Source organism: Barbus barbus, assembly GCF_936440315.1.
Source record: "Barbus barbus genome assembly, chromosome: 12".
NCBI lineage: Eukaryota > Metazoa > Chordata > Actinopteri > Cypriniformes > Cyprinidae > Barbus > Barbus barbus.
This window is the reverse complement of record NC_136740.1, coordinates 15,931,770-15,955,145: the sequence shown is the minus strand read 5'-3', so window position 1 is coordinate 15,955,145 and position 23,376 is coordinate 15,931,770. Positions and strand designations below refer to the sequence as shown.

Genomic DNA, 23,376 nt, shown 5'->3' with positions numbered 1-23,376 from the left:
CAGAGAATACTAGCTGTGTAACTGTATAACTATAAAGTGACTGTGGAGCTTTGGCTGTAGACCCAAATTCAGCACAATGACTACAGCTATTACCACTATTAGCATGCTGTGCTATATTTAGACTCTGACCCCTGAGAATAAGCGTACGTATAGCATGAGCGACATTCAGCAATACAATGCTTAAATATCAGTTCTCTCTCTCTTTCTCTGTGCTGTATAACTAGGCCAAGATGAGGTAACCGGGTGTCATCAGTGTTGCAGAGCAGTTATGGAGAGAGAGGGAAGTCTTCACACACACATACACACTGATAATGCTAGCTCACAGGCTAATTTTCCCACACACTTTTTTACCAAAACAAAGTACACACTTCTTGAAACACATATACGGGGGAACATTGTAGCTCATAGTAAAATGGGGTTAATGTCCATACTTTCTACTGTGTAGTGGGCCGAAAGTGTGTAATAGCATTTGCTGTAGAAGTCTTATTAAACTTAATCCATGGAAATAAGCCAGTTTAATTTGGTTTTATCACGTAGCATATCCACCCCGTGCTGCTACCGATGCTAATGCAGTTAGGCAGCTTTCTCAGTACGCTGAAACTGGGTGGAAGAAGCACTTTTCATTTCTCTGCACAATGAGCACTCCGGAGTGAATGGAAAAGCACATGGAGGCACAGATATAATCCTGTAGCGTTAAACACCAAATGCATAAGCAGGTCCACGCGAAACCAGTGTATGCAAAATGACCTTTGCATGTCGGTTTATTCCATTTAGCAATAAGACTGTAGTATTTGGACATTTTACCATGATTTTTCCTCAAACCTCAGTGTAAAACATGCTAAAAAAAAGTCAGTAAATTTAGCTTTTGCATAAGTATATGTGATTAGCGTTAAAGCCAATATGTCCACACTGTATGATTTTGGCCACAAAGACAATCAGATTTATTTAGTTTTAATTATTCATATTAATTGTATTTATAATATATTAATTTGAATAATTTCAAGTCATCCTTCGGCCCTCTTGGAAGTTTGTTGAGGCCCCCTCGTGGGCCCCGACCTGGGGTGTGTTTCCCAAAAGCAAATATGGTCGCAAGTTCAGACACTGCCAATAAAATTCAGTGGAACTAACGACGATAGTTAGCTAACGATGGTTTTGGGAAACGCACCCCTGCTTGGTTGAGAACCACTATTGTATGGCAAAATTATCAAAATGGTCTTTAGCACTATTCAAACTGTAAATGTTAGTAAGTAAAATATAAATGATAATATTTGTATATACAGAGATGTAGTGTGGGGTATGCAAACTGCATTGGGGTGAAACTCAAAGAGGGGCAAAATGCTCATATCTAGCGGGTGTCCAATGGCTGTAAAATTCATACGGTGTATGCCAACTTAAAAACAAGCTTCAGACTTTCATATAATCAAGAGACAAACTCTGTAAAATGTGTGAAGAGTGTGTGAGTGATTGAGATTGAGATAGGAGTACCAATAAATAAGAGGCTCTCAGGCAGGTGGGCTGCTGCTGTTTATGTGTTTAATTTGATTTAGGCCAAATTTGTATTCCGCCCCAAGCTACTTATTAGTGTGAACAGTACCTGTTAACTAGGTCAATTCTTGCATTATTTCATAGGTTTTACAATCAGTAGAGCCAGATCACAAACTGATACACCAACACACTCATTTACATCCCCACTGTTCCCTTACAGAAAAAACACATGAACTTCACATGTGCAAAAACTCATGTGATCACATGTGACCACATGCACATGTGATTTTGCAAATGTGAAATTTAACATGTAAAAACATGTGATTTTGCACATGTGAAATATGTGGATCACATGTGAAACATGTGTTTTGCACATGGGAAATGTGTGCTTTTGGAACATTTGCACATGTGAGTACATGTGAAACACATGTAATCACATGTGAAACACATGTAAATCACATGTGAAACACATGTAAATCACATGTGAAACACATGTAAAACATGTTAAATTTGATCACATGTGAAACATGTTAAATTTCAATTAGAGCCCCATGAGAAACCTATAAGCACATGTGAAACCCATGAGATCACATGTGAAACCTATAAGCACATGTGAAACCCATGAGATCACATGTGAAACCTATAAGCACATGTGAAACCCATGAGATCACATGTGAAACCTATAAGCACATGTGAAACCCATGAGATCACGTTAAACCTGAAAATTCCCATGTGAAACATATAATTACATGTGAAACGTAAAATTCCCATTAGAGACCCATGGAATAACATTTGAAACCCATCAACAATCTATGTTAAACCTACACCACATGTAAACCTGCAACTTCATGTGAAACCCATGTAAAAATCATTCAGCAAAATACCACAGAAAACGGTAGGCCTACCATGTTCTTTTGTAGGGCCTATAGCCATGTTTCCCAACATTAAAACAAATAATTCAAATTGAGCTTTTATTTCATTTCAAAAATATGCAGTACAAATTGAATGTTTAAAACAAAGCAAAACCAAATTAAAATTATACATTAAAAAAAAAAGCCTCTAAAACGATTATGTATAAGGGCATGTGTGTGTATTGTGTGTTTGTGAACGTGTGTTGTCTCAGTCCTCTGTGCCTCCTTCAGCAGGCATCCTGTTTTGGGATAGAAAAACAATCAAAGATTAGGGCAGTGCAAACACAAGTCTATCCTGATAAACTAAGCAAAGTAAATAGGGTCAATCAGAGCAAATAATGCAAAAGTGCTGCTTCAGGGTGTAACATCTCGGTGCTCTTTGGTTGTTTGGGATAATTAAGATATAAGAACTTAGGAACTCCAAGGCACCCGAAGTAAGTAGAAAAAAGTTAAAAAGCCTTTATTTCATTCATGGCTTAAACATTAAAATTGGTGACAGATCCACCTACGTGTTGGGTAATTTTGGGGTAATAGGGTCAATTTTGATTTCATGATATACGTTTTATTTTAAGGTTGAAAAAACGGTGTTTGAAGCTTTTGATTTTCACAGATGACTGATTTGCTGTGTTCGGATTTAAAGACTGTTAGCTATTAAGCCTATATATTTTTAGTGATATTATTATTATTAATTTGTAATTGTATTGTTAATAGTGTCATTAAATGTTTTGTGAATATGCTATGGAAACAAAAAATGCTGGTGAACAGCAATGTCGTTTTCATCTTGGCTTAAAACAACTGTATAAGAGTGATGCGTCTCTTTTATAAAAAGCACTTTTGACAATTTGTGAATAAATCACAAAATAGACTGAGGAATAGACTGATGTTGGATCATCTGAAGATTACCTTTCTGCTCGTCTCCTCAGATCTTTTAACTTCTGTGCCATGCAGACCTTGATCTCAGTGCCTCCGATGCCTGGGTGTGTCTTTTTGACATGGTCTGTAAGAAATGAGATTGATAATATTCAAATTTGAAAACAAGTTTGGAGTTAGTTGCCAAAGAGAGCCTAAATAATACAATAATCCATACTGTGTAAAACAGATGTCAGTGTTTCATCCAAGAGTGCAAAAGTATTATTTTCATTAGAGTATGACCTCTCTTTGCTTTGGAGATGTGAAAAATAATTTTTTTGTGTGCTAAAGGAGTCATGTGTACTAAAGGAGTCATGAAATGGATAATCAAAATATTCTTGATATATACACATTTAAGAGGTGAGATTAGAAAATGATATTTTTAGTGCAAAACACTTTGCAAACTTTATGAACTCCAGGAACAAAATATAAAATACCAAAACTGCATTTAAAGTGTCAACGATTTTGATTTCTGACCATTAAGGAGAGAATGTACAGTGAAATGACAACGCGACATGATGTGACATAACTGCCAGATTCAAACTGTGCTTTCGCATTATGGTTGGTGCTGAGCCAAAGACGGACGTGCTCAGCACTTTTCATATATCACAACTATTGATGTGCTGCTCCTTTAACCTGTTAACCCGCATCGGCCCGCGGGCGGGCCGGAAGGGCGTGGTCGGGCGTGGTCGGACTTTTTATTACCTTTGTTTTAGAACAATATTCAATCAATTATCATTAACTATATATCATTTGAAAGCTAAAACACTCAAGATTAACGATGTGAGCTTGTTTTTGAAATCAATACACCAGAGAGGAAAGGGTTAACAGAAATGCTGAAAGACCGGCCATTTAAAATGAACAAAGCGAACCGCAGTACTCACGTTTGATCGCCAATAGCGCTGGTCAGCTCAGACTATTCCAAGACACACCAGCATACATTTCAAGAGAAGGGTCCACTCTTCAAAATGCATCCACTTTTTAATCCAAAACAACGAAAAAATAGGGGAAAACACGATAGATCCTCCTTTGTTTACATAAGCGATTCGAGTTATAGTTATCGATAGCGTCCATTTTCCAATAAATATCGATTATAATTCGTATTCTAGCTTTGAAACGCCATCTATTTCCAGCAGAATCGTCTCTTCCGAGTAAGAATAGCCCTCCCTCGTCTCTCTCCTTCAATCGCAGGAGCTGTTATAACCCGGGACAGTAAGCGCGTCCGTGAATGGGTCAGCGAGGTGTCAATCCGGACACATCACAATAGGGGTGTTTGAACCCAGCCAATGCCTCGCCAGCACAGTTTTGATGGATGGAAGTGTTAGCCAACCACAAGGACGTTTAAAGTGATTGACAGTTTGAATAGTTTACGTAAGATTGTTTAGAGAATAGCTCGGCGTATTGTCCGTGTGTTTTCGTGCGCTCTCGGGTTACGCATGAAGCGTACACATAATGGCGTCGCGGCGCTACACAGACTGGCTATCAGCGAACAGATGTTGTCCAAAGCTCACATCTGAATCTCTCCATCATGGATCTTCGACTTGAGAAGTGTTTCTGTGGCGTTTGGTGGTGTTTTGGAGGACGTGGGGAGAAAAATGGCTAATTTAGTAGCCGAATACGCGCTGAGATCGCTGGGAAGCGTGGATAGCATTAGCACGTAAGTGTCTCCACCCTCCTCTTGAATGTTTATGTGTCTTTATCATGTATTTGCAGCTTTTGTTTCATGTTAGCTGTTTTAGATTCTAAAAATGACAACGGAGAGGGATAATATGAGGGGATTACATGAGTTTTGTTCGTGTGGGTGGGTGGGTGTGTTTGTTTGTGGGTATGTCCCGGTTATTGTGTGTGTGTGTGTGCGTGCGCGCGTGTGTGTGTGTGTGTACAAAATGTAAACAGTGTTGCAAGTTTGATTTGTTTTGCTTACACACTTTCTCACTCTTTTTCTCTCACTCTTCCCTGTCTTTTCAGAGGTCTGGTGAATCCAGATGGTCAGAAAAAAAACCATTTTAGTGGCTGCTAGAGCGTCTTCCTCCACTGTAAATACTGTAAATAGTTTTTTTTTATTATTATTTAGTAATATTAGTAATAGTAATCTATTACTATATTAGTAAAATAGTAATATTCATAATATTCACCATATAAAATAAATAAAAAATACAAATGTTGTAAAAACAATGAATTTTGCATGTTTTGTGTTTTCACTAGTTCAAAAATGATCAAATCTGTTTTGGTTCACTGTTTTCATTATTGGAATTGTTCAGAATAAAGACTGTTTAGTTATGTTCAAATTCTGAAATAGTTTTGTGTTTTTTTGTGGTTTCATTGGTAGAGCAGTTCTGAATTGATATACATATGTAGTATGCAGTGTCTTATGGAGTCTCTAAATAGCATTTTTGAAAGGATTCCTAGACTTTTCTTGAAATAAAATATCCAAATGACTTTTCCAAAGCTTTTCTTGAAATGAAATACCATAAAGATGTACTTTCTGTAAGTCTTTACCTATAAAAAATTTATTATTTCATATTTTATTTCAGGAAATATTTAGGCGTTTTTTTTCAAAAATGCCATTTGTAGACTAACCAAATGACTAAATGAGTCAGCACTACAAATGCTGTTCAGAAATAGTTTTTTATTGTGTGTTTTGGTGGGCAGAGCAGTTCTGAATTGATATACATATATGTATTATGTAGTTTTGACTCATTTGGACATTTGTTTACAAAGTGTCTATTTGGGGTCTCCAAATGGCTTTTTTGAAAGGACGCCTAGATTTTTTTTAAATAAAAGCTTACAGAAACTACATTTTTGGGAGTATCATCCTCAAATTTGAATCAAAACATGGTCAGATGTTCAGCTTTATCTTTATGGTGTTTTCAGGCCTTTGGCATGAAAGTCTCATCCATTTTTCCCTTAGTGAGCTTCATTAAAACATATCGCGAGTCAATTTCATGTATATTTTACCTTGTTTTACTCTATTGCTATACTAATTTTGAGTTATTATGACTCTAGAGTAACAAAGGATCAAGTGTCTAGTTTCAAACAACACCAGATTTTTAAATATAGACCTTAGGGTTCAAGAGCTACAGACATTTTTATTTGGTTATATCGTTTTTTACAAAATGCTCAAAAATAGGGGCGCAGGGTAACAGGTTAAGAAAGCAGGTAGAAGAATTACTACACCGTGTTGTTTGTCTCTTCAGACTTGCCGTAGTTCTCAATGCATGCAACAACCCTGAAGCACAGCTGAGCACTTTTCATCATCTTTTACACGTTTTGTCTTCATAACTCTGAAGAACTTATGTCTGTAAGTGATGGTTAAAGTTGCATTTTCATGACAACCTTAATTAAAGACCGTTTGAATTACATATTTGTGTGAAACCTGTTAAAAACAAACTATAAACAATTTATCTTATTTATGCTAGATCATCCATGTGTCAAAGATTCAGCTCTCTAATCAATCAACTTTTGAGCCAGTCCAAAGAAGTATTGAATAAGTATCAAGAAGTATTGAAATAGTACACTTACAAGTATACTACTAGTACAGGGCTTGACGCTTACCTTTTCCCCAAGGAGCACATGTGCTCCTAAGTCAAAAAATTTAGGAGCGCATTAAAAAAATTTAGGGGCGCAATGCAAATTTTTCAAATGAGGTGTTTTAGCTTAATAAGGGGATACAAAGAGACATTTACAAGCACAATTATTTAATTTATCAGAATACAGAAAGTACACAAGGTTTACTTCAGACACTATTAAATAGGCTAATTATTAGTTATAATCCTATTAAACTGTGTCGGTATAAAATTTTCACAATAATCATTGAAACTTTTGTCACGGTATATGTTTTTGTTTTTAAATCACTATATATAATTTCTAAGTGAAAAAAAGTGTTGTCCTCCTAACAGGTTAAATAACTTTATTAAAGATAATTTACTAAAAGACTTTTATAAAAAATACATAAAAATATAAAGTAAACAAGTGTTTCAAGATTAGAGTGCAAAAGATTGTTCAAATGAACGAAAGAACAATAGGTAAGTAAGTCCCATTTGTTAACATTAGTTAAAGCAGGTTAACATGAACTAAAAATGTGCAATAGCTAATTGTTGCAGTAGTTAATATTCTTTGTTAATGTTGATTAACTAACATAGTTGTATTTTTTTATTAATGTTAGCTCCATTGAATTATATTAAGACAACTTTTGATTTTATAATGTATTAATAAAAGTTTAAATTAAGATAGCATTATTAATAAATGCAGTTATTTGTTTTTTTCATGTTAACTAATGGAACTTGTGTTACTGAACAATAATAACGAATCAGTCGTTGATATATAGATAGACCCACTGTTCTCTATTATAGATCAGTGGATGGGCCATGTTTTAGGTTAGAAAAATTTTTTGAAAATAAATAGTCATTAAGTCTTTAAGATTTATTTGATGCTATTGTGAAGACTAAAGCGAATATAAATATCTAAATGACTGTGAGTGTGAAACATTATTTACACAGTTTTAGGAAAGTAGCGCAGCTGATTTGTTTACTGGGTTACCGGGGTAACGGCAGCCTCATTCAGCGCGTCTTCACTTTAACTCGCTCCGCTTTTCTTCTCATCTGTGCTCATTTAAATTAAACCGTTGCCTTTTTAAAGTTCTGTAATCATATGAGGCTGCATCGCAATTTTTCCATAAATAGAATAAATTAATACGTTTGTTATAGGCTACTGTATAAGTTAGGCTGTTTTGTATTCGCACTTGTGCTCCTAAATATATTTTCCAGTTCGCACACATCTATTTTTAGTCGCAAATGCGAGTGAAATGCTCGTACTGTCGAGCCCTGTAGTACACTGATATTTGTATACTTACTACATAAAGTATGCTTAAAAATATACTTGAACTTTACTTAAGTATACTTAATAAAATTAATTTAAAGTATACTTCTTTTTGTAAGGGTAGTTTTTTAGAACCAAAAACAAAAAAGTGCATATTAGATGAAACCATGGTTTTTAGATGTAGTAATGTATTGCTTGTTGAACATAGCTTGACCGATGGAATCTGTACTATAACCACTCACCACGTACTCCTGAATGAGATCTTTAGGGTCCTCATTAAGATAGATACAGAGTCCTTTGATGGCAAGTTCACGAGCTGCATCAATGTCATCCTTAAAAAAATAAGCCAGAGCAGAAAAAGAAAGGTTAGTTACAGACATTACTCAAAACACAATTAAACAAAAGAGCACAATAGGTCTCATTCACTAAAAGTTCATAATTTATATTATGAGTATGGCAAACATGCATGTTATATTCTAGAAAACAGATAATAGCTTGATATTATGATGTGAAACGTAATGCAATTAACATCAAGTACAAAAAATAGAGTATGAATACATGCAAATAATTTCTAGTGTGCTAACCTGAAGCTAAACAATACATTTTTTAAAATCAGTTTAATCTACTGAACATTTAATGTCATGTCTGATGCAAAATGGGTTAAGGTGGGGTAAATAATGAAGAAAATACAGCTAGACTGACTGCTTTACACCTTATCATATCATGTTGTGTGATTCAATGAAATACTCTTGACCCATAAATTTAGCAGTCTGACAGGCAAACCCAATGGAAAATCATTCACTAAAAATAAAAAATGCATTAAAAACTTTAAGAGAGACCTCACATGGGTCATTTGAATCACCAAATGTTAACATCAGTGCTATCAGCATAGTAAAAACCTTTGGTAAAAACTTGTCCATATGCTGTGCAGACACAGTGGGAAAATGGCAGGTACGTTAACCTGTTACCCTGCGCCCCTATTTTTGAGCATTTTGTAAAAAACGATATAACCAAATAAAAATGTCTGTAGCTCTTGAACCCTAAGGTCTATATTTAAAAATCTGGTGTTGTTTGAAACTAGACACTTGATCCTTTGTTACTCTAGAGTCATAATAACTCAAAATTAGTATAGCAATAGAGTAAAACAAGGTAAAATATACATGAAATTGACTCGCGATATGTTTTAATGAAGCTCACTAAGGGAAAAATGGATGAGACTTTCATGCCAAAGGCCTGAAAACACCATAAAGATAAAGCTGAACATCTGACCATGTTTTGATTCAAATTTGAGGATGATACTCCCAAAAATGTAGTTTCTGTAAGCTTTTATTTAAAAAAAATCTAGGCGTCCTTTCAAAAAAGCCATTTGGAGACCCCAAATAGACACTTTGTAAACAAATGTCCAAATGAGTCAAAACTACATAATACATATATGTATATCAATTCAGAACTGCTCTGCCCACCAAAACACACAATAAAAAACTATTTCTGAACAGCATTTGTAGTGCTGACTCATTTAGTCATTTGGTTAGTCTACAAATGGCATTTTTGAAAAAAAACGCCTAAATATTTCCTGAAATAAAATATGAAATAATAAATTTTTTATAGGTAAAGACTTACAGAAAGTACATCTTTATGGTATTTCATTTCAAGAAAAGCTTTGGAAAAGTCATTTGGATATTTTATTTCAAGAAAAGTCTAGGAATCCTTTCAAAAATGCTATTTAGAGACTCCATAAGACACTGCATACTACATATGTATATCAATTCAGAACTGCTCTACCAATGAAACCACAAAAAAACACAAAACTATTTCAGAATTTGAACATAACTAAACAGTCTTTATTCTGAACAATTCCAATAATGAAAACAGTGAACCAAAACAGATTTGATCATTTTTGAACTAGTGAAAACACAAAACATGCAAAATACATTGTTTTTACAACATTTGTATTTTTTATTTATTTTATATGGTGAATATTATGAATATTACTATTTTACTAATATAGTAATAGATTACTATTACTAATATTACTAAATAATAGAAAAAAAAAACTATTTACAGTATTTACAGTGGAGGAAGACGCTCTAGCAGCCACTAAAATGGTTTTTTTTCTGACCATCTGGATTCACCAGACCTCTGAAAAGACAGGGAAGAGTGAGAGAAAAAGAGTGAGAAAGTGTGTAAGCAAAACAAATCAAACTTGCAACACTGTTTACATTTTGTACACACACACACACACACGCGCGCACGCACACACACACAATAACCGGGACATACCCACAAACAAACACACCCACCCACCCACACGAACAAAACTCATGTAATCCCCTCATATTATCCCTCTCCGTTGTCATTTTTAGAATCTAAAACAGCTAACATGAAACAAAAGCTGCAAATACATGATAAAGACACATAAACATTCAAGAGGAGGGTGGAGACACTTACGTGCTAATGCTATCCACGCTTCCCAGCGATCTCAGCGCGTATTCGGCTACTAAATTAGCCATTTTTCTCCCCACGTCCTCCAAAACACCACCAAACGCCACAGAAACACTTCTCAAGTCGAAGATCCACGATGGAGAGATTCAGATGTGAGCTTTGGACAACATCTGTTCGCTGATAGCCAGTCTGTGTAGCGCTGCGACGCCATTATGTGTACGCTTCATGCGTAACCCGAGAGCGCACGAAAACACACGGACAATACGCCGAGCTATTCTCTAAACAATCTTACGTAAACTATTCAAACTGTCAATCACTTTAAACGTCCTTGTGGTTGGCTAACATTTCCATCCATCAAAACTGTGCTGGCGAGGCATTGGCTGGCTTCAAACACCCCTATTGTGATGTGTCCGGATTGACACCTCGCTGACCCATTCACGGACGCGCTTACTGTCCCGGGTTATAACAGCTCCTGCGATTGAAGGAGAGAGACGAGGGAGGGCTATTCTTACTCGGAAGAGACGATTCTGCTGGAAATAGATGGCGTTTCAAAGCTGGAATACGAATTATAATCGATATTTATTGGAAAATGGACGCTATCGATAACTATAACTCGAATCGCTTATGTAAACAAAGGAGGATCTATCGTGTTTTCCCCTATTTTTTCGTTGTTTTGGATTAAAAAGTGGATGCATTTTGAAGAGTGGACCCTTCTCTTGAAATGTATGCTGGTGTGTCTTGGAATAGTCTGAGCTGACCAGCGCTATTGGCGATCAAACGTGAGTACTGCGGTTCGCTTTGTTCATTTTAAATGGCCGGTCTTTCAGCATTTCTGTTAACCCTTTCCTCTCTGGTGTATTGATTTCAAAAACAAGCTCACATCGTTAATCTTGAGTGTTTTAGCTTTCAAATGATATATAGTTAATGATAATTGATTGAATATTGTTCTAAAACAAAGGTAATAAAAAGTCCGACCACGCCCGACCACGCCCTTCCGGCCCGCCCGCGGGCCGATGCGGGTTAACAGGTTAACCAGCTGGAACCTAACTTTCCCCTTGAATTAACGTTACTCACCCTCAAGTCGTTTGACAACCCTAGGACATCCGTTCATCTTTGTAACGAGCTTTCTGACTCGCGCCCATAGACAGCAATGTAACTGACATTCAAAGCGCAGAATGTCAGTTACGTTGCTGTCTATGGGCGCGAGTCAGAAAACCTACATACACTGACGGAGCATGGAGCGCTTTTGTCCATTGCTGTGATAAGACAACGGCGACGAACCCCTCCCCCACCTAAATACAAACCTAAAGTCAGTGGAGGGTAGCTCAGAGGTAACACAGATTGTCGAATCTGGTCCTAAAAACACATATCAGTGAACTTGGAAGCAGCGGGTTTTCTGACTACAAAGCACAACAACGTTGACATATTTAAGACATTTTTTTTTAACCAATTTCAATGCTTTACGTTCCATGTAAAGTGCAAAAACGTTTAACGTCAATCTCCATCTCGATATAGTTAAGACTTGTATAAATTATTCTTTGTCATAAGGTATTATTAAACCTTGCTCTTATGAAGCATTAATAAATTCAGTTAGGTTTCCCCTTGTTACACATAACGTAACGTTACGTTACGCATTCTTTCCTATCAACCCTCAGCACAAAATTCCGTTAAATATTTATAATCACTGATTCTGAAAATCTAAGTTAACTCTAAACGCTGTGAAATGAACACTTTTTAGCCAATGTTGACGGGCATTAGCCTATTAATCGCCTGATGAAAACTTAGTATCCATTTGTGAGTGATTTAATTGCAGTTTGGAAAATTACGAGTAATATTTAACCTTATAGGCCTAACGTTAAGTTACCTCAAAAAAAAATTCTGCGATTACACTCGACGAAATATGCCGTCGATATGATTTAAAAGCGTGTGGAGCTATCTTAAAACACTATTGTTGCATTTAATCTGACAATGAATGCATTTTTAGTATTATCATACGATTTTTTAAAATGAAATTCTTACCTTTTAACGAGCTTTGGAAACATGTCAGTCAGTCCCCTCAAGTGTGCTTTCCCAGACCAACGGTTCTGCTTTTCAAAGCGCATGAGCGGATGCTCTCGTGCACGTTGCTCCCGCGTAAATGATAAGAGAACTTCACAAAACTGAATTAGATTAATTGTACACAATGGAATTAAATTGAGAAGAAAATGTAAAGTAATCGTGTGACATGAGCTCATTTTAATTAAGTAAATCAAACAGCAGAAAAAAATAATTTTACGTGATCACCATTTGTTGGAAATCTGAATCAATTTGAACATTTTCTTGCAAAGTGATTATATCATGTTTTGATGACTGTTGAATTTCATTTAGACTTTACACAATAAAATTATGTTTGCATCTCAAACATAAATTTATTAAGTAGACTGTAAGTGTATTGTTTAAGTGAATTCAGTAAAACTGCTTTTCCTTTTTTTCAGTGCGGGTCTAAACACGGGTTTAAAACAATCATGTGCAAACGTAAAAATATATGCATATTTTTAGGAACACATCTACAAAAATATGCCTGTATTTGAAGTTGATCAAATAATTTAGAAATAGACGAAATTGCGTGGCATATAGTGTTGTAGCCGCGTCTGTTCGATTTGTAAAATGTTATAAGGCTACTCAGTTTCGTGGTAATGTTAGCCATGTTCTTCATGTAACGGCCTTTTGACAGCTTTGGCTGAAGTTGTCCTTGTGTTAATGGTCATGTAATAACTTCTGTATGACCTGGCAATAAACATTTTTGTAAGTGTGTCTATAATATGATAGTCTAAAATGATTTTATTTCGGTTGCGGGTCGGGTGGTCGGTTCTATTTTAAGCGGGTCGGATGCGGGTGCGGATTTACAAAATCGGACCCATGCAGGACTCTGCTTGTCAGTACTTACCACTTAATTATCACTTTTGTATCCGGCACTAGACTGCATAGCTCAGCTTATGGGGATGAATGAAACATCAACATCGTGTAAGTTGTGTTTGGGTATTTGTTCATTAACATATAACATTTTAATTATGAATGAGTTTCAAAAAGATCAGAGTCAGTAAAATGATCTGAACTTCCCATTACAATGAAGCTGAAAATGTACAGTATTTGTGACGTGTGTAACATGATTCACATGTTAAAACCTATTAAAACATGTTCAAATATATTTCACATGTGCTCCATATTATAACCTATAGTAACATGTTTTCCACATGTGCTCCATTATGTTCACATGTGGTGACATGTTGTTCACATGTGGTGACATGTTGTTCACATGTGGTGACATGAGGTCACACGTGATCACATGTAAAAAACATGTGATAACATGTGAAATTCATGTGTTTTTTCTGTAAGGGTTGTTTTAATTTACCGTTCAGTCAGAGATGACATACCTAACCGTGACCTAAACACCTCATCCATTCTAATATGAAGTCAAAAAATGAAGTGTGTATGTGTGTGAGAGAAAGAGAGACCAAGAGAACGTGTGTGTGTGTGTGTGTGTGTGTGTGACAGTGAGAGATGCTGAGATTGAATGGTGTCACAATGCAGGCATATTGAGGTCATTTTGAAAAAGTGCTGCTAATTACAGCAGATGGAATGAAAAGAAACAGGGGACTAGACTGGGCTCCATGTATGATTCTGAAAGAGGGAGGAGAACAGAGTGGGGAAAACAGACGGAGACTCCCTGAGAGAAACATGCAGGAGTGCGAGAGAACGGAGAAGTGATGCAAAGAGACACACGAGGAGAGACAGAGAGAGAGGCTCTGTGAGGACAAAAGCACAAACCTGACCAAATTTCTACAACATACAGCAGATATGAAACTGTACAAGACTAATATTTGGAGCAGAAGTCTCTCTTTGTCACATCAGTATGTTCATCTTAAGAGTTTTCAGATCATTGTTTTTGGCTGACTTTGACATTACAGTTGAGGCTTGAGGCATAAAACTCTGCTTTGATTTGATTTTTTACTAAATTGACAAAAAGAGATGAGGACTACAAAGCATTAACCCTATTAAGCAAACATCTACCTAACCTACATGTGGATGTTTTCAAGATCAAGACATCTAGGAAATCTAACACTTAAAAAAAAAGCATATTACCAAAACGAACACCTGCACTGATTATAGTCATACACACAAGCATGAAACATCTCAAAAAGCTCATGTCCTGGTCTACTGGTGCACCTGCCCCATAAGGGAATCCCAATTAATGTAAATGTCTAAACTGGTTTCAGATTAGATAATTACATGCCACATTTTGGTTTATATAGTATCCTACTCTCAAAAAAAAAGATTTTGAAGCAGGGTTTGGATATTTTTAGGCATTAAATGTAATTTCTAATAAATTAAGCATTATTAGAAGGGGGAATGACGATTAACTTTGACTTACAGAATGTTTGAACTGTTCCAGTGAACCGCGTGCCTAGCTGCAATCACCAGGTCAAAGTTCATGCAGGTGAGCGTCAGAATAAAAAGACAGAGCGCGAAGAGTGCCATAATCCCTCGATCTCTCGCTTTTCTTCCCAGTCTTGCAAGATCTTCTCACCCCACGCGGCGCTGCGCCGGAACCATCCCGTTCGGTGAAGGAGGGCAGGAAGAGATGCGACCTAAAACGTAAAACTACTTATACACGGGGTTTCGCAATCTATAGGTTAGTATTAAAAGTGTTTAAAAAGTCAGAATCCATGGCGAAGACCCCCTCCCTCTGTCCCCATGGCGTCAACCCAAATCCAATAGTCCGATACGAGACCACCGCTGATGGTTCTCCGCGGACGGAGCAGAAATGGATGCAGGCAGCTGGATGGTAAGAGTTTAAACGCGGGAGAGAGAGAAGCGTGTCCTCCCGTAGCGTTGGAGAAACTCGGGAGGCAACGAGGTTCCGTGATTGTACAACTAATATTATCTCTTGTTGATGCGTATCTGGTAGGAAGCGTGGCTGCGAGATGTTTCACGCTTACAACTGTCTGACGAACAAGTGCTCGAGCGAGTTTTATTCGCTCTCTTTGGCCATATCCACTGCTCTGCTCTCTCTCTCTCTCTCACGCACACACACACACACCAGCGCGTTTGGTAGGCTGTGCTCGATAGTTCAGTCACCAGCTCCGCTTCCTGCCCAGGACAAAAGCACGCGTCCGTTGGCTCCAGCTCTGTCTTTCAGAGATGCTTTTAGACAGCTGCTCTCGCGACGGACGAGAGAAACTTTATTTTATCTTTCTAAACAATTACGACGGGGACCGTTCCTAGGGCAGTTTTAATTACCTACCAGCACGATCCTCTTCCTGTCTGTCAGAGAGCAAGGCTTCATATCCTATTATACCCAAACCTCCATCCTTCTATCCACACCTGCTCTCTCTCTCTCTCTCTCTCTCTCTCTCTCTCTCTCTCTCTCTCTCTCTCTCTCTCTCTCTCTCTCTCTCTCTCTCTCTCTCTCTCTCTCTCTGTGTAAGTCTTTTCTAATATGGAATAATTATGGGAAATCCTCTTAGGAGTATGAATGGATTGGCTCATCTCTATCTCTGTCCTTCACTCATCTATGTCTGTCTGTCTGTCTATCTACCTCTGTTGCCAAGTCCGTGGTTTTCCCTCAAAATTCGGCTACCTTTATACTGCTGCCATGGGGGCCTCGGAATGTGATTTCTACCAAGGTGGTGCCCCCTGGATAGATTTTGAATGCTATTTTCCCCTGGAACACAATTGGGCTAGCTTTGAGTACCAGTTGGGCTGATTTTGTTATGCAGACCTGGCAACCCATCGATCTATCTCTCTGTCTGTCTATCTGTCTTTCTAGGAGGTACATAGAAGAACAGATTATGCACAGATACATAAATAGTTGTAGATAGTTAAAGCAAAAGTGCTATGTAATATTTATTACGGTCGATGCTATGATGCCTTAAGACACCGTTGCCTTGGTGATAGCGGTGATAGTTTTCATTTTTTTAGGGTTTCTTTTTTTTCAGGAATGAGAAAAAGCGAGCAAGCGAGAGGAAGGAGAGAGTTGCAGAGGAGGGATAGTTGCAGTTTGCCTCCCGTCTGCTGGGAATGAGTTGGTTAAGGAGAAGTCAAAATGATTTATTGTGAGAAAATAAGGGAATAGAGGGAGAGAGGACAGTGAGAAAGAGAGGAAGTGATTAGGTGTCATTGGGGAATCCCTCTGTCTTTTTGTCTTTTCCCTTTTTTTGTTTTTTACTACTTCTCACCTGTCTTTCCCCTGCTGCCCATTTGTAAAGCACAGCGCCAACCCCCCTCCACCCTCCACACACATACACATTTGCCAGTTCCTCCTGTCTTCACCCTACACCCATTGTGTCAAGCTACATTGACTCTTTCGAAGGCTATTTCTGTCCTCCTTTTTGTTCGCTCACTCTCTCGTGATCTACCTCTGTCACCTCTTTGTGTGCCTCACTCTCATTGGCCTGCCATCTCTCTCTCCGCCAGAGTTTCTATGGCAGCGACAAAATATTTCACTCCTCTTTTCAACAGTCACTCCTTCGCCCTGTCAGCACACAAGTTTTGGGACTCAAGCAAATAAATGTAAATCGGTAAAGGAAAATATTCCCTCTCCAACATCCCCTTCACACATTAAGATTCCATGTATTTTAAGTATGTTGCAAATTGAGTTTGAAATTTGCAATCAAAAATAGCTCCTAAATTGTAATATTCAAGCAAGTCAGTTGTGCGCTCCCCCTAGAATGAGAAATTTACATATCCTTTCTATTCCATTTCTTTATTTACAACGATTCAAACCATTTTATATAACCATGACGGGCTATTGTCAGTTTTCATAAAACGTCTTTCATTTGCAATACTGCCTCCCAATTCAATTGTGTCTCTCTGTCTCAGGAGCAGATGATGAAAAATGGTAGTGTATCATTTTCAGGCCCCGTGACACCGTGGCCCTTATGACATTTAGCTCGGGGAGTTCCTGCTCGGCTCTATCTGTCACATGGCCGGTTCTCGCTCTCAAATCCAATCTCCACACACTCATAGCCTTCAATTCAATAGAACATTCAGCTCTGGCCCAACTTTGATTTGCTTTCAGATATAAACTACCCAACTAAAACACAAACACATCAGGCTGAACAGCTGACCTTATGACACGGAAGTTCTGTGTCTGTGACTGGGAGGTGACGCCATGTCACCGTCATGCTCAAGACATCAGGGCAGACTGGAACAGGCTCTGTAGACTGTTGTATAACAATGTCGATTTATATTTGCAGCACTTACCCAAGTTCCCAAATCTCATTTAAAATATCACACCATGGGAATCTAGCACAAGAATATTCCAGATAAAATACAACTGTGGTCAGCTGCAACAGAAAATAATCAGCTTGAAAACTAAAGAAAACAAGTTTGCAATTAATACAATTAGAAAATGAAATTAAAAAGCACGTGTGCAGCCATGTTAATAATTTAATAAAATGGAAGAAATTAAAATATCTATTTATTTGTTAACTATCACACTAATTCAAAAGTAAAATCTTTAACACTACAACATTTAAACATTACACGTTAATCATGTCTCTTATACCCAATAGTACTTCTTCTTGGTATTTATGACATATAATTTATGTGTTTGGAAGGTTACTTTGGAAATGTGAAAAGTTATCTTATTTAAAATGTAATAAGTAGAGTAACTATTTCAATTACTTTATTAAAGTAATGTAACTAAAAGTAACCAAATGTAATCGGATTACTTTTCTACATTTAAATTTCTATTTCTAAATTTTTCTGAACTGTTAATCATTTTCAAACATTTAAAGCAGGCATGGTTAAACTTACAGTAGTATTCAACACTGATTACTGTCAGGATTTCAAAATCCTTCATCACTCAAATTAAGATTATAATAATTCAATTTGAAAGCATAGCTTTCACAAAATCAGACTTTATCATAACATAACATCATAACAATATATAGTTTAATAGCTATGATACTGTTTTTGAAATAATATGACAGCAGGCACTGCCATCTAACATTGCCTCATGGGGGAAAAAAAATGCATATACACAATCCCAAATATGAAATAAGAGTTATCAAATAAACATGTGTCCTATTCTGTCTTAAACTCCTGAAACATTGGTATCTCACATTTTAGAGTAGTCAATGCAATTTTGGAAAGAATTCAATCAAATCTGTATGCGTGGGAAAATATTCAGATGTAATCCCCCTTTGTAATCATTTTCATAAGTAACTGTAATTTAATTACACATTTATTTTCAGTAACTGATTACAGTTACATTTATTTTGTAATTAAAATGACGTAATTCCGGTACATGTAACTAGTTATTCCCCAACACAGGATAACAGTAAACGATATAGAAGGCGTGTAGTGAAACAAACGTACCATAATTATTATAGAAAATTATTTTAAAGTTCAAATAACAAAACGTTTTAACTGAAGAATTCATGTAAGTGCTTAAAAAATGTCAAGCTTCACATTTTTGCTTTTAAGCTCTTGCTGCAAGCTTCCATTGTAAGTGCATTACTGTAATGTGTTTTGCATTCGTTCTTTCTTTCATTTTTTTCTTTTATTTCCACATTTAACCATATTTCAGTAAATGTAATGTCTTTTTTAAACAAACTAAAGGAACAAGTCAAATTTATCACCTGTTGTAGTCGACAACTGCCACGCTGCTTCTCCACAGAACTTAAGTTTTTAACCTGCAATATTCCTTTAAGTGCACTTTCACAATTTGTAGCTTTGCAGGACCGATTATATCTGAGAGCTTCTTTGTTTCAAAATTAAGAAGCAAAAGTGGCCCTCCACATGTGCTCTCTCTCTCTTTCTGTCGCTCTCCATCCCTCCATCGCTCTCCCTTCCTCTCACTCATCTGTCTGACATGAATTTTCAATCTCACTGTTTACCTTCCACTGCTGTGCCTAAAACAACACTGACATAGATAGAGCGCACATGAGAGAGAGAGAGAGAGAGAGAGAGAGAGACGAGAAGAAGATCAAGAAGCAGGCGGAGATATTAGTAAGGCCGCGAAAAAAGAAAAGAGTATAACAATGAAAGAGGTGGAAAAACAGAAAAGCCAGAGTGTGTGTGCATGTGTGTGTGTGTGTGTGTGTGCGCTGTTTGACAAACAATGGAAAAAAGAGAAAGCATGCTGGCTAAGAACCTCTTTGTATAAACGAAGTGGACATTGTCCAGTCACGGAAAGAGGGAGAGGGAGAGCAAAAATGGGACACAGAACATCAGGGATGAAGTGGGAGAGAGAAAGATTTATAGAAATGGAGGGAAAGGAGGTAGACAGAAAGAATGATGTGGAGAGAAAAAGGATTTGGGGAGGAAGGGGAGGCGGCGGAGAGCAAGCTTAGAATAGATACGCTCTCATCCACATGAAATATTGAACGAGGGAGCAAGAAAACAAGAGAGAGGAAAGGAAAATGGAGAGAATGATAGAGATAAATAAAATCATTATTTGTTTAGTGCGCGCTGAGGGAGAGTGCGAGATGGAGGGAGGGAGTGAACAAGAAGAAGGGAAGGAGAGCACTTTGGAAAATATGGATGAACGAGAGAGTCTTGCCGGCAGCGAAGGAATGAAGGCCGTGTGGTGAGGGCAGGCTTTCTGAGAACGAAAGAGAGAGAAACATTTGTTTGGATTCTGATGACTGATATATGTGGATGAATGGTACGGTTTTGTTGAAGATATTACTCTGCAAAAAGTGTTTCATCATCTTTCTTCTCTCCCAACAGTCCTCCCCCTCCAATCTCTCTTCCACGCTCTTCCTGCTTTGATCTCTCTCTCTTCTCACTGATCTTTTTCTCTCTCCCCCATCAAATTTGAAATGTTTGGCAGGTTTTGTTCAGATTACCGTGCAGATGTGCTTGTGTTTTTCAGGCTTCTGCTCAAATTTGGCATGTTACCAACAGAGAGCCAAAGGCTACAATTTCAGAGACACGTCATTTAAAACATTATTCATTTATAATCCCTGGCTTCCTCTCAGAAATCCCAAATAGGCATGTTAGGTGTGCCTCTCATGATCATCTGAATGGCTATTCACTTGCTGTAATCTCCAGCCATCAAACTGTGTTTTAATTCCCTTCTCTTGAAAGCCAAATGTTCATACTGACTTTTTTTCAGAGAGCTTAAGAAATTTATATCCACATGACCAACAATGAAAATGGCCTTTTTGAATTTACTACTTTTCAAGGTAAGTTTCCAAAAGTTTTTATTTAAAAAAAAAAAAAAATCTCTAGCATTGATTCCATATAAGAACTAATCGGCTTCCGCAAAGACCCTTTCAGTAAAAAAATAAAAAACAAAATAAACCTGAAGTCCGTAACTTTTGGCGCTCTGGCTCGCGGTAAATAAACAAAACTGAGTGCGTTTTGCGGAAGAACATTGTAGCCGGAGATACTTCTCTCTGTTTCTGCCTATATGGCGAATCGCGCAGGGACTGGGCTACTCCGCAGCGGTTCCACCAGAACCAGTCTGAAATAGTCCGAATATAAAAACTTCTTATAGATGTACCGTAGTGATTCAGGATAAGCTAAAAACACGGTTTGGAAAATGGATTCATGATGTATTCGCTTATTATATTAATTTTGTTAATTTTGAACACAAAAAAGTTACGGATTGCAGCTTTAAATTAATCTACACTATTAGGGTTCCCAGAGAACATTTTATTAAATAAGCAAACAAAAACATATAAGACATTTTTATAATAATCTAAAGATTTATTTATTTATTTTTATTTATTTATTTGTTTATTTTTTGTTGAAAAAGGTTCCATGGATTTTAAAGTTCTCTTTTGAAAATATAGCTAGATGTAAATAAAGAATATTTATTTTAATTTTATTTATTTTAATTTTTGTAGCCTACTGCTTCAGGCTATAACATAACTTTTAAGTAATTATGTTTAATGTTTTAATTTATCTACATTTTACAACAGCACGTAGATGTAGCGACAGGATAAATATTAGCCTTTGAAGTGAGGTAACGTGAAGACCTGCATGCGAAGAGAACATTCAGTCCCACTTTATATTAGGTGGCCTTAACTACTATGTACTTACATTTAAATTAATCATTTGATACGATGCACTTATTTTGTGCATACATGTTTTTACATTGTACTTATATTTTTATTGTACTTATATTTTTAAAAATACCTATATGTAGTTACATCTGTAATTCATTTCTGTAATGACATTTATAATTACACTGTTGACCCATCCCTTACACCTTAACCCACCCTTAAACCTACTCATACCACCAAACCTGTCCCTAGCCTTACCTGTATCCCACCTCAATAGCAGCAGAAGTGTTTTGCAATAAAATATGACAAAAATAAGTACATATTTTTTGTTAGTAGTTAAGGTGCACCTAAAATAAAGTGTTGACCGAACATTCTTCTGCGCGCACGGGAAAACATTGGCGTACACGAGCTTTGCAGTTTTTGGTTTGTATTGTACGCAAGACAAGTAGAAGTTTCTATTCATGAAGCAGTGGATGTTTAGAGGGGAGAGCAGCTGATGTGGGCTCCTGCTGATGCAGTGCTGATCAGTGATCAGATGATGAGGACTGGGCTCTGCTGGGTTTCTTTCTTTCACTTTCCTGAGCAGCGCTGACATAAATCAGGCCCAGAGCTGCACTGCCCCACAGGAATACTCTCTCCCCTCTGAGCACTTACTGGATGTTTGTGATTGTGTGTGTGTGTGTGTGTGTTTATGAGGGATAGAGAGCGTCAGGGAGACAACACATATGCATTTGTTTTATGGAAACAATATGTTTAGAAAAACAAACTGATCTAATTTCATCTAAAAGATCTTTTATTAAAGTTATATTATCTACAGTGGATATGAAGCTTTACAATCGCTTGTGTTTCTGTCAAGATAGTAATAAGATCAATTTAAAATTGAAAAATAATAATAATCGTAAAAGTCATACTGTATATGTTTTGGAAGCAGATGTATATGAACTATTAAACTAATGTTTCATAAGTTATTGCTTTGATTTCATAGATTGTGTAATTTTATCAAGTTTCGACCATGTGCAATCAGTTGGGATATACTGTACAAATAGTAAATTTTGCAATGGCCAGGTCAAGCAGAAATAGATCCTTAAAATAACAACTGCATGTTTTTACTTTTTTTTACAGTGTCAGTGTCTGTTTGGTAAGACACCTGGACAATTCATCTCATTGTTCTTTAAAGCTCTGTCAGACAGCACAGAGGTCTTTTGTGCACAGCCGTCTCTGCCAACGGGAGGAACCCCCAGCATGCTTGACAGTCAGGTTAATATTTGCTTGAAATGAGCTGAAATGTGTTGGTTTGGCAAATATTTCTTTTGGATTTTCTTCCATGATTTTTGGATGTTGTGTCTCTTTTCAAAATTTATATGAGCTTGGATGTTAGTTGTTGAAAGAAATAGTTTCCGTCCTGAATTCCTACCCTAAAACTCAGACTTGGGGATATGTAGGGAGTGTCCAGTCATGGCCATAAATTTTTACAGCTTCTTTAAGGTTCCTGTTGGCCTTGCAAACAAGCTTTCTCCTTGCCAAGTCATCAGTTTTGTAAGAGCATCCTGATATCTGCAATGTCATGCTTTTCCATGTTGTCTCCACATTTATGGTCTTCACATACACCTGGATATACTGTAAGTTAAACAAAGGATTTTTATCTACAAACACTTATATATAGTTTGTGTGTGTGTGTGTGTGTGTGTGTGTGTGCAGAATATAACTTATTTCTGCTTTTGTAGGTGATTTGTTATATGGGAAAATCCCTATAAATATAAAAAAATCCCAGTACAAAGTACGTAAACATTTTTGCAATCTATTTTTTG

General features: G+C 36.9%; 1 protein-coding gene and 1 long non-coding RNA gene across 3 annotated transcripts in view; both read right to left on the bottom strand.

The window, feature by feature from the left end:
• The window catches only part of LOC306878361 (ephrin-A3-like), a gene marked incomplete at both ends in the record, with an annotated part of 66,033 nt that extends 50,950 nt beyond the window's left edge, over window positions 1–15,083 (bottom strand). Inside the window, one exon of the mRNA XM_079430663.1 lies at window positions 14,977–15,083. Within this exon, the coding sequence (XP_079286789.1) occupies window positions 14,977–15,083 (107 nt within the window). The remainder of the gene's footprint in view (window positions 1–14,976) is intronic.
• Window positions 1,518–12,944, bottom strand: LOC306878362. 2 transcript variants are annotated; one of them, XR_013784946.1, is made up of 4 exons: window positions 11,599–12,944; window positions 8,366–9,084; window positions 3,300–3,393; window positions 1,518–2,635 (listed from the first exon to the last, which is right to left on the bottom strand). It is a non-coding gene; the product is annotated as an uncharacterized lncRNA (long non-coding RNA). The 2 variants fall into 2 exon arrangements; XR_013784947.1 differs by having other exon boundaries at window positions 8,366–8,455; window positions 12,585–12,680.
• Window positions 15,084–23,376: the final 8,293 nt, after the last annotated feature.